The sequence below is a fragment of the Vulpes vulpes genome, chromosome 10, assembly GCF_048418805.1.
Source record: "Vulpes vulpes isolate BD-2025 chromosome 10, VulVul3, whole genome shotgun sequence".
Classification (NCBI taxonomy): Eukaryota; Metazoa; Chordata; class Mammalia; order Carnivora; family Canidae; genus Vulpes; species Vulpes vulpes.
In genome coordinates this window covers 17125125-17138661 of record NC_132789.1, presented here as the reverse complement: position 1 = coordinate 17138661, position 13537 = coordinate 17125125, and the positions used below count along the sequence as shown (strand labels likewise).

Sequence of the window (13537 nt, the reverse complement as noted above, 5' to 3'; positions counted from 1 at the left end):
AGTTGTAAATGGGATTGACTCCTTAATTTTCGAGGCTCTTCTAACAACAACCTGTCAGTCAACAGCTCTTTCTATGTCCATTTATTTACCAGGAGCTGCTGTGATAACAACCGAACCTGAATATAGCAGACAACCTGGGTACATCTGCCCAGGAGCACGGCGAAAGCTCTTTGCAATCCGCAGAAACAGAAGAGTTCAGCCAACAGACGACAGGCCGGAGGGTAACATGAAAATTGATTCATTAAATAATAGCCTCAAGAAATCTTGTCCTAGGGGCACCTGGGTGTTTCTGTCAGCTAAGTCTCTGCCTCCTGGGTTTCAGCTCCGGTCATGACCTCAAGGTTATCAGATTCACCCATATTCAGCATGGAGCCTGCTTCGTATTCTCTCTTCCTTTCCCTCTGCCCCTCTCCTCCTTACACTTGCTCTTTTGCTCTCTCCACACACGCAAAACAGAATCATTATTCAGTTTTGCTCGGGGTGCCATCGTAGAGACAGACCTCCTAAGCCGTATTCTTTATGTTTCATGTGTCCACATCTTAACTTGAAAGGTCAGTCATTAGTTTGTGGCCAAAATTGTGAAATCGCATTGAGAACTCTAATTTGGTCAGATTTCATGGGAGGGGTTGTGAGGTAACATTTGGACATACTAGTCCGTGTTAAGTATTAGCAAAATGTTTTCTGTTTTTACATTTTTTTATTGGAGCTCAAATTGCCAGCATATAGCATAACACCCAGTGCTCATCCCGCCAAGTGCGCCCATCAGTGCCCATCACCCAGTCGCCCCAACCGCCCGCCCACCTCTCCTTCCACTACCCCTTGTTCACTTCCCAGAGTTCGGTGTGTCTCCTGTTTTGTCACCCTCACTGATATTTTCCTTCATTTTCCCCATTCCCTTTATTGCATTTCACTAGTTTTTATATTCCCCAAATGAATGAGACCATATCAAGTTTGTCCTTTTCCGATGGACTTATTTCAATCAGCATAAGTCCCTCCAGGTGCATCCACGTCGGAGCAAATGGTGGGTATTCGTCGTTTCTCATGGCTGAGTAATATTCCGTTGTAGCCGTGGACCACATCAACTTTATCCATTCATCTCTCGATGGACCCCGAGGCTCCTTCCACAGTTTGGCTATTGTGGACATTGCTGCCATAAACTTCGGGGTGCAGGTGTCCCCGCATTTCACCGCATCTTCAGCTTTGGGGTGAATCCCCAGCAGTGCCATTGCTGGGCTGGAGGGAAGATCTGTTCTTAACTCTTTGAGGAACCTCCACACAGTTTTCCGGAGTGGCTGCACCTGTTCACATTCCCACCTACAGTGCAAGAGGGTTCCCCTTTGTCCGCGTCCTCTCCAACATTTCTTGTTTCCTGTCTCGTGACTTTTCCCCATTCCCGCCGGTGTGAAGTGGTATCTCATGGGGGTTTGGATCTGTAGTTTCCTGATGGCCAGTGATGCGGGCCATGTTCTCATGTGCTTGTTGGCCGTGTCTCTGTCTTCCCCTGTGGGATTTCTGTTCGGGTCTTCTGCCCGTTTCATGATCAGATTGTTTGTTTCTTTGCTCTTGAGTTGAGTATGTTCTTTAGAGATCTTGGACACTAGCCCTTTGTCTGAGCGGTCGTTTGCAAATATCTTCTCCCGTTCTGTAGGTTGTCTTTAACTTTTGTGGACTGTTTCTTTTCCTGCGCAGGAGCTTTCGATCTGGCTGAAGTCCCAATAATTCCTCGTTGCTTTTGTTTCTCTTGCCTTGGCAGACGTATTTTGCGAGATGTTGCTCTGGCCAAGTTGAAAAACGGTGTTGCCTCTGTTCGCCTTTCGGATTTGGATGGATTCTTGTCTCACATTTAGATCTTTCATCCTTTTTGAGTTTTTCCCTGTGTGTGGTGTCAGAGAATGGTCTAGCTTCCGTCTTCTGCATGTGGATGTCCAGTGTTCCCAGCACCCTTTATTGAAGAGACTGTCTTTTTCCAGGGATAGTCTTTCCTGCTTTCTCGAATAGAGTTGACCATAAAGTTGAGGGTCGACTTCTGGATTCGCTATTCGGTTCCATTGAGCTATGGGTCTGTTTTTGTGCCACTACCACACTGTCTTGATAGCCACGGCTTTGTAGTACAACCTGAAATCGGGCCTTGTGATGCCCCCAGCTGTGGCCTTCGTTTTGAATAGTCCCCTGGCTCTTTGGGGTCTTTTCAGTATCCACACTAGCATCTTATTTTTTTTTATTTTTATTTACTAATGATAGTCACACACAGAGAGAGAATGGGGCAGAGACATAGGCAGAGGGACAAGCAGGCTCCATGCACCGGGAGCCCGACGTGGGATTCGATCCCAGATCTCCAGGATCGCGCCCTGGGCCAAAGGCAGCCACTAAACCGCTGCGCCACCCAGGGATCCCCCACACTAGAATCTTAAGATGGTTTGTTCTAACTCTCTGAAGAAAGTCCCCAGTATTTTGATAGGGATTGCGTGAAATATATAAATTGCCCTGGGTAGCATGGACATTTTCACAATATTAATTCTTCCTCTCCATGAGCATGGAACCTTTTTCCTTCTCTTGATGCCTTCCTCGATTTCTTTCAGGAACGTTCTGTGGTGTTTAGGGTACAGATCCTTTACCTCTTTGGTTAGGTTTATTCCCGGGTAGCTTATGTTTTTGGGTGCAGTTGTAAATGGGATTGACTCCTTAATTTTCGAGGCTCTTCTAACAACAACCTGTCAGTCAACAGCTCTTTCTATGTCCATTTATTTCCCAGGAGCTGGAGTGATAACAACCGAACCTGAATCTCGAAGAAACCCTTGGTACACCTGCCCTGGAGCATGGCCAAAAATGTTTTCCATCCTCCGTATCAGAAGAGTTCAGCCAACAGACGACAGGCCGGAGGGTAACATGAAAATTGATTCATTAAATAATAGCCTCAAGAAATCTTGTCCTAGGGGCACCTGGGTGTTTCTGTCAGCTAAGTCTCTGCCTCCGGGGTTTCAGCTCTGGTCATGACCTCAAGGTCATCAGATTCACCCATATTCAGCATGGAGCCTGCTTCGTATTCTCTCTTCCTTTCCCTCTGCCCCTCTCCTCCTTACACTTGCTCTTTTGCTCTCTCCACACACGCAAAACAGAATCATTATTCAGTTTTGCTCGGGGTGCCATCGTAGAGACAGACCTCCTAAGCCGTATTCTTTATGTTTCATGTGTCCACATCTTAACTTGAAAGGTCAGTCATTAGTTTGTGGCCAAAATTGTGAAATCGCATTGAGAACTCTAATTTTGTCCGATTTCATAGGAGGGGTTTTGAAGCTAACATTTGGACATACTAGTCCGTGTTAAGTATTACCAAAATGTTTTCTGTTTTTACATTTTTTTATTGTAGTTCTATTTGCCAGCATATAGCATAACACCCAGTGCTCATCCCGCCAAGTGCCCCCATCAGTGGCCATCACCCGGTCGCCCCAACCGCCCGCCCACCTCCCCTTCCACTACCCCTTGTTCAGTTCCCAGAGTTCGGTGTGTGTCCTGTTTTGTCACCCTCACTGATATTTTCCTTCATCTTCCCCATTCCCTTTAGTGCCTTTCACTAGTTTTTATATTCCCCAAATGAATGAGACCATATCAAGTTTGTCCTTTTCCGATGGACTCATTTCACTCAGCATAAGTCCCTCTAGGTGCGTCCACGTCAGAGCAAATGGTGGGTATTTGTCGTTTCTCACGGCTGAGTAATATTCCGTTGTAGCCGTGGACCACATCTTCTTTATCCATTCATCTCTCGATGGACCCCGAGGCTCCTTCCACAGTTTGGCTATTGTGGACATTGCTGCCATAAACATCGGGGTGTAGGTGTCCCCGCGTTTCACCGCATCTGCAGCTTTGGGGTATATCCCAGCAGTGCAATTGCTGGGCCGGAGGGAAGATCTGTTCTTAACTCTTTGGGGAACCTCCACACAGTTTTCCGGAGTGGCTGCACCAGTTCACATTCCCACCTACAGTGCAAGAGGGTTCCCCCTTGTCCGCGTCCTCTCCAACATTTCTTGTTTCCTGTCTCGTGACTTTTCCCCATTCCCGCCGGTGTGAGGTGGTATTTCATGGGGATGTGGATCTGTAGTTCCCTGATGGTCAGCTTGCGGGCCATGTTCTCATGTGCTTGTTGGCCGTGTCTCTGTCTTCCCCTGTGAGATTTCTGTTTGGGTCTTTTGCCCGTTTCACGATCGGATTGTTTGTTTCTCTGCTCTTGAGTTGAGTATGTTCTTTATAGACCTTGGACACCAGCCCTTTGAGCGGTCGTTTGCAAGTATCTTCTCCCGTTCTGTAGGTTGTCTTTTACTTTTGTGGACTGTTTCTTTTGCTGCGCAGGAGCTTTCGATCTGGCTGAAGTCCCAATAATTCCTTGTTGCTTTTGTTTCTCTTGCCTTGGCGGACGTATCTTGCGGGATGTTGCTGTGGCCAAGTTGAAAAACGGTGTTGCCTCTGTTCACCTCTCGGATTTGGATGGATTCTTGTCTCACATTTAGATCGTTCATCCTTTTTGAGTTTTTCCCTGTGTGTGGTGTCAGAGAATGGTCTAGCTTCCTTCTTCTGCATGTGGATGTCCAATGTTCCCAGCTCCATTTTTTGAGGAGACTCTCTTTTTTCCCGGGATAGTCTTTCCTGGTTTCTCGAATATTAGTTGACCATAAAGTTGAGGGTCCACTTCTGGATTCGCTATTCAGTTCCATTGATTCATGGGTCTGTTTTTGTGCCACTACCACACTGTCTTTTCGGCCTTGGGTTTGTAGTACAACCTGAAATCGGGCCTTGTGTTGCCCCCAGCTGTGGTCTTCGTTTTTAATCGTTCCCTGGCTAATTGGGGTCTTTTCCATTTCCAGAGAAATCTAAAGATGGTTTGTTCCCACTCTCTGAAGAAAGTCTGTGGTATTTTCATAGGGATTGCATTAAATGTGTATATGGCCCTGTGTAGCACCGACCTTTTCACAATATTAATTCTTCCAACCCATGATCACTGAATATTTTTCTGCCTCTTTGTGCCTTCTTGAGTTTCTTTCAATGTGTTCTCTAGTTTTTTTTTTTTTTTTTTTTTTTTTTTTTTTGTTATCTAGTTTTTAGGCTACAGATCCTTTACGTCTTTGGTTAGGTTTATTCCTAGGTATGTTATGCTTTTGGGTACAATTATAAATCGGATTGACTGTAATTTCTTTTTCTTCAGTCTTATTGTTAGTGTCACATGCCTGGTTGTTGATGTGCAGAATCCTTTTCTGCACGAAAGAATGACCTTTGATATTTTGGAGTTTAAATTTGAGGATTCCAGTGTTCAGTGTTAGGAGAAAGTCCACCAGTGTAGCTGATGCAGTAAGTTCACAATCTCATGTAGGCAACTGCAACCTTTGGATGGCCTGCCCCAGGCTAATTGCCAACTAAGCAGAGTTCATTTTTGCCTGCGTTCTTCCATGAGAATACAACTAGAACGAGTTCTGATGTGGCGGGAGGCTAAACTCCATATCTTCCCATCTTGGGTTTTCGGGGGGGACTCATTACCAAGAGGATATCATCAAAAGAAAAAATTTATAAAGGTTTGCAGTGCACATCACACCGAAGAAATAAAAAACAAAGAGGAACTCAAAGCAGCAGCTTAAAACTGTGAGCTTTATAGCATCTTCAGCAAAGAACAATAATACATTTGTAGAAAAAATGATAGCCTAAAGAAAAGCAGTTTTAGGCTATCAAGGGCGGCAAACTGGAAAGGTAAATTTATGGGAAGACATTAACACTAAGATTTGTTTCTGGATTCCTCTTCCCAAAAACATATATAAATATATATTTTGGGGTGGCATATCTCGGCTTCCTTCACAAGGCTTTATACCTGGCTCTAGGGAATCCCTGCTGAGCCAAGCTCTGGTTATTAGTATTTGAGTTAAATTACAGTTATAGGTGGAATGGGTTTATGAGTCATTTCATTAGAATGTTTTCAAAAGATGTGCCCTTAGTCTCTTCTTTGACCAAAAGTGTGTGCAGAAGCCCCATCCTCTAAGGGATTGTACAGAATGTCTGAAGCTGTATAGAGTTGGGGTGTTTTTCCCCCCTCCTGAGGAAAGCAAGATTACTCTTTAACAGTTAAAAGCGTTGTTCCTATTAGGGATAATGTAACACCACGTCATCCTTCCTATATAGTACAATCATTATGCATACACTATAAAAACAGACTGCATGGTGACTAATTTTCAAATAAACCCATAGACTAAATCACAGCATATATAAATCATTTCTATCTCAACTGCTCACTTAAACCTGAACAAATTTTCTGGAAGCATGTTAATTTTCCTATGATACTCCTTAATATTTCTTGCAGAGCTGGTTTGGTGGTCACATATTCTTGCAGTTTCTGCCTATCTTGGAAGCTCTTTATCTCTCCTTCTATTCTGAATGAGAGCCTTGCTGGATAGAGTTTTCTTGCCTGCATGTTCTTCTCATCTAGGACCCTGAATCAATCCCGCCAGCCCTTTCTGGCCTCCCAGGTCTCTGAGGAGAGGTCTGCTATTAATGTAACAATTCTCCCCATATTCGTTAAGAATCTGCTGCCTCTATCTACTTTACAGATTTTCTCTTTTTCTATAGAATTTGCAAGTTTCACTATTAAGTGTTGAGGTGTTGAACGGTTTTTATTGATTTGGGGGGAGGACCACTCTATCTCCTGGGTCTGAGTGCCTATTCCCCTCCTGAATTAGGGAAGCTCTCAGCTTGGATTTGTTTAAATATGCTTTCTGGCCCTCTGTCCTTCTGGGTGCTCTCTGGAACCCCAGTGATACGTAATTCTTCCTTCTGAAGCTGTCATGTATTTCCCTTAACCTTTCCTCGTGGTCCTTTCATTGTTTTTCTCTGTTTTCCTCAGCTTCCTTCCTTGCCATCAAGGAGTCTTCTGTGTTGCTCATTCTTTCTTCCAGCACCTTATGCCTTGCCATTAGGACCCCCAATTTGGATTGCACCTCATTTAATTGATTTTTAACTTCAGCCTGATGAGATCTTAATTCTGCAGTTGTGAAGCCTCCACCCGCCCCGGGGGGAGGCAGGACCTCGGCCGTGTCCCCCGGGCCCTGGGCTCCGGGGCCTGTGCTGCCTGCACCGCGCTCCCGGGGCCATGGCGGGCGCCCGAAGGCAGCAGGTGCAGCGCCCCGCCCGCCCGGAGCCCCCGCCTGCCCCCCTGCTTCTCCCCGAGGCCCCGCCGCCTGCGGCTCCAGCGCTGTCCCGAGCTGGGCCCGCGGGCCTGGGGCGCTCTGCCCCGGCCGTGCCTTGTCTGCTAGTGACCCCGGGAGCCTGGGGACTCCGCCGCCCCTCCTGGGGTTCAGCCCGACGCCCCTCCTCTCCGGGGCTGGGCTCTAGGGGCGCCCAGGCTTTCCCGCCAGGCTGGAGCCATCTCCTCTGGCCTGCAGCTCCCCACCCCCCCCACCTGCCCCCAGGCTTCTTCCTTCCTTTCCCTTTCCCCCTTCCTGTCTTGCCTTGTTAGAAGCCCTGCCCCCCCCCCCTTCTTTCTTTCTTTGTATCCACCTTCACCTTCTACCTTGTTAGAAGGGATCCTTGGCGGATCAGGTGAGTTGAGGACTCTACTCTCTGGCCTTCTTCCCCCTGTTGTCTTCTTTTTGTTTTAAAGCCCTTTCTGCGGGTCCCTGGGTGGCTCAGCTGTTTGGCGCCTGCGTTTGGCCCAGGGCGTGATCCTGGAGTATCAGGATGGAGTCCCACGTTGGGCTCCAGGCATGGAGCTTGCTTCTCCCTCCTCCTGTGTCTCTGCCTCTCTCTCTCTCTCTCTCTCTCTGTAGGTCTATCATAAATAAATAAATCTTTAAAAAAAAAAAAAAAGCACTTTGCACATGATGTACCAGTGTGTTGTGGTCCCTGTAAGGGCTCCGTTTCCATTTCCATGTATGTTTATGAGTGAGTTCTGCAATTTTGGGTTTAGCTCCACTGACAGCAGGAGAGGAGTTACTATTCCAGCAGCATCGTTTTCAACTCATGAATGAAATGGAAAGTCATTTCCCTGTCTGTCTGGAACTTGTAATTACCTGATTATTTAATTAGTTTCCTTTGTATTTATTTCATTTTGCATGACTCTATTATGGTCCTGTCTTTCTTTATGGTAGTGCATTTTCAGGATATCCTATGCGTAAAAAAAAGTTTAAAAAATCATTATTCTAGTTTGCTTGTGTCCCATTCATAGGTCAAAAGTTCTAAGCCATATTCCTACTGTTCTGTGTGAATATTTTAATTTAGAAGGTGAGGCATCACTTGGTGGCCAGAATAGTAAAAATGTTTTTTCCAATCAAGTTAAGTTAATTTTTCAAGATTTAATTAGATAATTAACCAATCAATTTATTAAATTGAGGGAGAGAAAGAGAAAGGGATAGAGGGAGAAAACGTGAGCGGGCTGAGGGTTAGGAGGAGGAGCAGGCTCCCCATGTGGAGGGACCCCAACATGTAGCTGAACCCCGACCATGGGATTAGGTCCTGACCCCAGGGCGTACAATTAAGTGACTGATACCACTGGCACCCTACAACTCAAATGTGATTATGGTTAATGATTCTTAGAGTAAAGCTAATATTTGGACATTAATCTATAGCTCAACTTTAACAAAAATAAATCTTCTATTGTTTTTATTCGATAGATGTTATTACCTAGTAAAAACTGATCTTTACTTCTCTGAATGACTTTAGGAAACCAGATGGAACATCATGTTAGAGACCATGGTGCCCAAAGGAAGTGAAAGGATACCTGAAGGAAGTTGTTTGTCCTGAAGGATGTGTCTCTCCAGTCCATTCAGGATGGTGACTACAACATTCCCCAGCCAAGCAGGAGACACCATTGATGAGGGAAAGTACCCCATCACTGTCTTTATAAGCAGCTTTGGTGTCGCCAGTGGTAAACATCCTCTCAGATAAGCTAATGCATGCCAAGAGGCAAGCACTCAGCACCCTTGCCACCAGGAAGATTATGTATTTCATCTCAAATGGACGCTGTCTGATGTTCATCAGAATTTGTGTGGAAAGCAACCGAGAAAGCAACATTCGTTCCTCAAAGATACTGAGCTCACCTTGACAGCATTAACTTGCACTTCTCCTCTGATGTTCTGGAATAGTCTCATGATGAAGGGACCATAAAGTGCTTCTAGAAGGACACAGAGTACCCATCAGCACATGGGTCATGCTGCTCAAGAATAATTCAGGTAGTGGTGCCTGAGTTGCTCAGTCAGCTAAGTCTGCCTTTGGTTCAGGTCAGGGTGTCTGGGACCTGAAATGGAGCCTGATGTGGGGCTCCCTGCTCAGCAAAGGGTGTGTTTCTTTCTCTCCCTCTGCCCCTCTTGCCTCTTCTGCTCTCTCTCTCTCTCAAATACATAAATAATTTCGTGAAGAAAATAAAAGGCTAATGGGGACTGTTGATCAGTATGAACGAAGGCTAGTGAACATGATGGCATTTGGTAACTAAGCATGGGCTGAGCTACCACTGTCGGGCCACTCACGGGGTTAGGGCTGGAAAATATGGTGTGTTAGGATTTTCTTTATTTTGGAGAATGATGAGAGAAGCCATGGTGCAGTGTCAGTGGGACAATGTCCTGGGAAAACTCTCTTATTCTTTCTCTCTCCTTCCCCCTTTCTCTGTATTTCTGTGTCCATAGCTGTCTCTCATTCTCTCTCTCTCTCTCTCTCTCTCACTCACAATTCTCTCTCTGTGTCACACACATGCACACACAACTCTGTCACACTCATAGGTTTAAACAAGTCACTCCACCCTAAGAGTCATGCACTTACAACCATACCAAACAGTGAACACACCAGCTCCTAGTATTGTAGAAATGTAGGCATGTTTTCTCACTGGGAAAGCTGCCTGTCTCACACCCCCAAGCCTCAGGAACATGGAATCGGGTGGCTGTCCAGAAGAGAACAGCAGGTTGCTGCATCTGCCGTACTATTTAGATTTTTTTTTTTCTGCAAGAGAGTGGTTCAAGAATACATACCACTTTCGCTGGTTTCTGAGACGTCTGCACTTACACAAAAGAGTAAACCATGAGGGTCAGGTCATGTGTGTCCTTTGTCATTGGTTCTCCTAGTGAGTATTCAACACCACATGAGCAACAGTAGTAAAACGATAGGCCTCCAAAGGAAGCACAGGTTGCACCCATGAAAAAGCAGGAGCTATTCCTGGGGGATGGATCTCTCGTTTACTGAAGGAGCCACACGAAATTCTTGAGGAAAAACTGCATGTGAGAGAAAGGTCCCTTACTACACTGTTTAAAACATCCCCTCCAAAACCCACAAAAATGGTCCTTACTCCTAAAAAATACACTGTTCCTTGTCATATCTGAATTCGCTCCAAAAAGAGGAAAAAAGGACCATTTCTAATTCAGGAAAATGGGTGAGCATTCCATAGAAGTTGGAAACTCATTCACTGACTTTTTTGTGGAAAAACTCCTGCACCACACACTTGGCAAGATTTAGGAGGACACAAAATAACTGTCAATGCATTCATTGGATGTGGTGCTCAGGAATTACTGAGCGATCACTGTTTATATGGGTACAGGGCAAGACTATTGTAGAGAGTGATTAATAAGTATCATATGAGGGTCTGGGGTCCATCCTCCTTGGTGGATGAGGAAAACCTTCAGCTCAGGCCAAGGCCCCAGTGTCCTGCAATCCATCCCCTCCTTGGGGCCTTGTTCAGCCCAGAATGTGCTTCTCCCTTTCCCTCTGCCTTTCTCCCTTGCTTATGCTCGCACTCTCTCTCTCTCTCTGAAATAAATAAAATCTTCCCCAAAAAGTCAATGGCAACTTCAAGTAGCCTGACATAATCAGTGCACAAATAGAACTGATCTGCACATCGATTCCAATGATGACTTCCCATCACTCATGCAGCTTGTTGTGAAATCCAACTAAAAACTCCCACCTTCTGGACATCTGGCAAAATCATTTCTGTCTCTGTAGGTCCACATATGCTGTCCTCTCTTTTGTAAGTTTTTCAACCTGATTTTACCCCTTTTCTTGGTAGGTTTGATTCAATGCTAGACAGTTATTCTCTTTTGTTCTATTTAGTCTAGTGCTCTATTGTATTTATTCACTCACAGGTTTTTTTTTTTTAAAGGTTTATGTATTCATGAGAGATACCGAGGCAGAGACATAGGCAGAGGGTGAATCAGGCTCCATGTGGGGAACCCGATGCAGAACTCGATCCCAGGCCCACGGGACCATAACCTGAGCCAAAGGCAGACGCTCAACCACTGAGCCACCCAGGTGTACCAGTAATCAGTTTGGTGAAAATATTCCATCCGGGAGAGGTTTAAATACTCAAAGTATACCATTTACCAATAGCCATAGCTGTGAAGCAGAGTAGGAGGGACAGGCTTCCCGTTATGCATTAAAAAAGATCACGGAGATCAAACGTACAGCATAGGGAATATGATCAGTGGAATTGTAATAGTGCTCTATGGGGACACATGGTATCTACACTTGTGAGCACAGTATTACCCTATACAAGTATCGAATCCATATGTGGTACACCTGAGACTAATGTAACCTTGTGTACCATCTTGATTTCAATTAAAAAAAAAACAGTAGTAATGTGGGCACCAGGCTCATTCCTTTAGTTGGGCATCTACTTTGGGCTCATATCATGATCCCAGGGTCCTTGGATACATAATATTATGTATTTGTCAAAACAGTCAGATGCATAACACAGAGCAGTCCTTAATATATGTGGTCAACTTCAATGATAATAATATCTCTACACTGGTTTGTTCTTTGTGATAAAAATTCCACACTAATGCAGGCATGTATGATTGTGGAAAATATGTGCCAAGGGATAGGGCGATACGGAAATTTTTATATTATATGCTGCTTTATGACACCAGTCTAATCCTAATCTCAATAATAAGGTCTCCTTATTAAAACATAATCAGTGATTTTATGTTGTTAATACTGTACACAGACTAGTGTCCAAATGTTTGCTTCACAATCCCTACCTTTTAATTTGACCAAATTTGAGTGGTAAAAGCAGTTTTACTATTTTGACATAAACTACTGACTGACCATTTAAATTATGAATTTCACATATAAAATGTAAATAATATAGGTTTGTATTTTTGTCTTTAGTGTGGTGTCCTGAGCACAGTAAAAGAATGATTCTTTTTTTTTTTTTTTTAAAGAGAGCAAAAGAGAAAGTGTAAGGGGGAGAGCAGTAGAGGAAAAGGGAGAGAGAATACTAAGCAGGCTCCATCCTAAGCATGGAGTCCAACCTAGGATAATCTGATGACCTGAGGTCATGAACTCAGATGAAACCAGGAGGCAGTCACATACCTGAATGAACCAAACCTGTGCCCCTGGAATAAGTTTTCTTGAATCAACTAAAGGAATGAATTTCCTGGTTGCTTTCAATCGACTCCTTTGCTGGTTGTATTTTGATTTTTCCTCAAGCGTGAAGTAGTTTGGTCCAGTTTTGTATCCACAGAGATCCATAAACATTTTTCACCTAAGGTTTTTGATTGTAGACACTGGGAAACTCATAACCATAGAAAGAGCTGTGGACATCTTGCTCTCAGAAGACCAAGTGGAAATTTTAAAACTTGACACGCACTATCCAGGATGAAAATTCACTGGATAGGCTCAGCAATCCGATGAAGAAACAAAGCAGACAGTGGATGTGTAAACAGAACAAGAGAAAAAAAAAAAAACAGAACAAGAGAAATCGTACTATCATGAGAGGAGTGCGAAAAGACTGAACAAAAATTGATAGGAACTTAAACATGCATGCCTAGGATACATCAAAAGTGCTAAGTTCCACAGCATGGAGTTTCTGTAGGAAAGCAGCTGGTGTAGAAGGTATGGGGACAAAATGGCTAAAAATTTCACAAATCTGTGACTCAGATCTACAAAGCTCTGAAAACCCTCCTCCGGACACATTGTAACCAATCTGCTGGCAAAGAGGAAGAAAAACCTTGAAAGCAGAGGAAAAGGACACATTCAACCTAACAGAATACAAATTCCAAGGCCCATGACTTCTCAGAAAACAGGTCAGAAGACACTGCAATGGTGACACAAGTATAGAAGGAAAACACCTCTGAGCCTAGGACGTTATGTTCAGGAAAGATAGCTTTAAAGAATGAAGGCAAAAGGTGAATGAAAGTGAAAACAAGACAAAGTCGGCAGACAAGCAGGTGGTAAACAACTGGAAGAATCAGTCATTGAGCCAATATTTATTTATTTTCATTAAAAAAATTTTATTGCAGTTCATGTTTATTATTTTTAATATAGTTTTTGATTGAGGGAAGGCCAATTTGGATATGAATGGGCTGGGGGAGAGGGAGGCAGAGAATCCTAGGAAGGTTTCATGACCAGTGAGGAATCCCAAGAGGGGCCGGATCTCAGGCTCCTGAGAGAATGTGCTGAGCTGAAATCAAGAGTCAGATGCTTCCCTGAATGAGCCACCCAGTTCCCCTCAGTAGGTAACTTGGACATTAAATGATGAGCAAGAACCTTCTACCAAATGGAGTGAAATGACACAGGGAGATGCTTGGAA

At 44.4% G+C, this 13537-nt stretch overlaps 1 protein-coding gene across 1 annotated transcript in view; it reads left to right on the top strand.

The window, feature by feature from the left end:
• Positions 1 to 12113, top strand: part of LOC140594274 (piwi-like protein 1) — a 40330-nt gene extending 28217 nt beyond the window's left edge. The window contains exons 8-10 of the mRNA XM_072725182.1: positions 93 to 221; positions 2753 to 2881; positions 8689 to 12113. Coding sequence (XP_072581283.1) covers positions 93 to 221; positions 2753 to 2881; positions 8689 to 8738 — 308 coding nt within the window. The 3' untranslated portion in view covers positions 8739 to 12113. The remainder of the gene's footprint in view (positions 1 to 92; positions 222 to 2752; positions 2882 to 8688) is intronic.
• The last annotated feature ends 1424 nt before the right edge of the window (positions 12114 to 13537 follow it).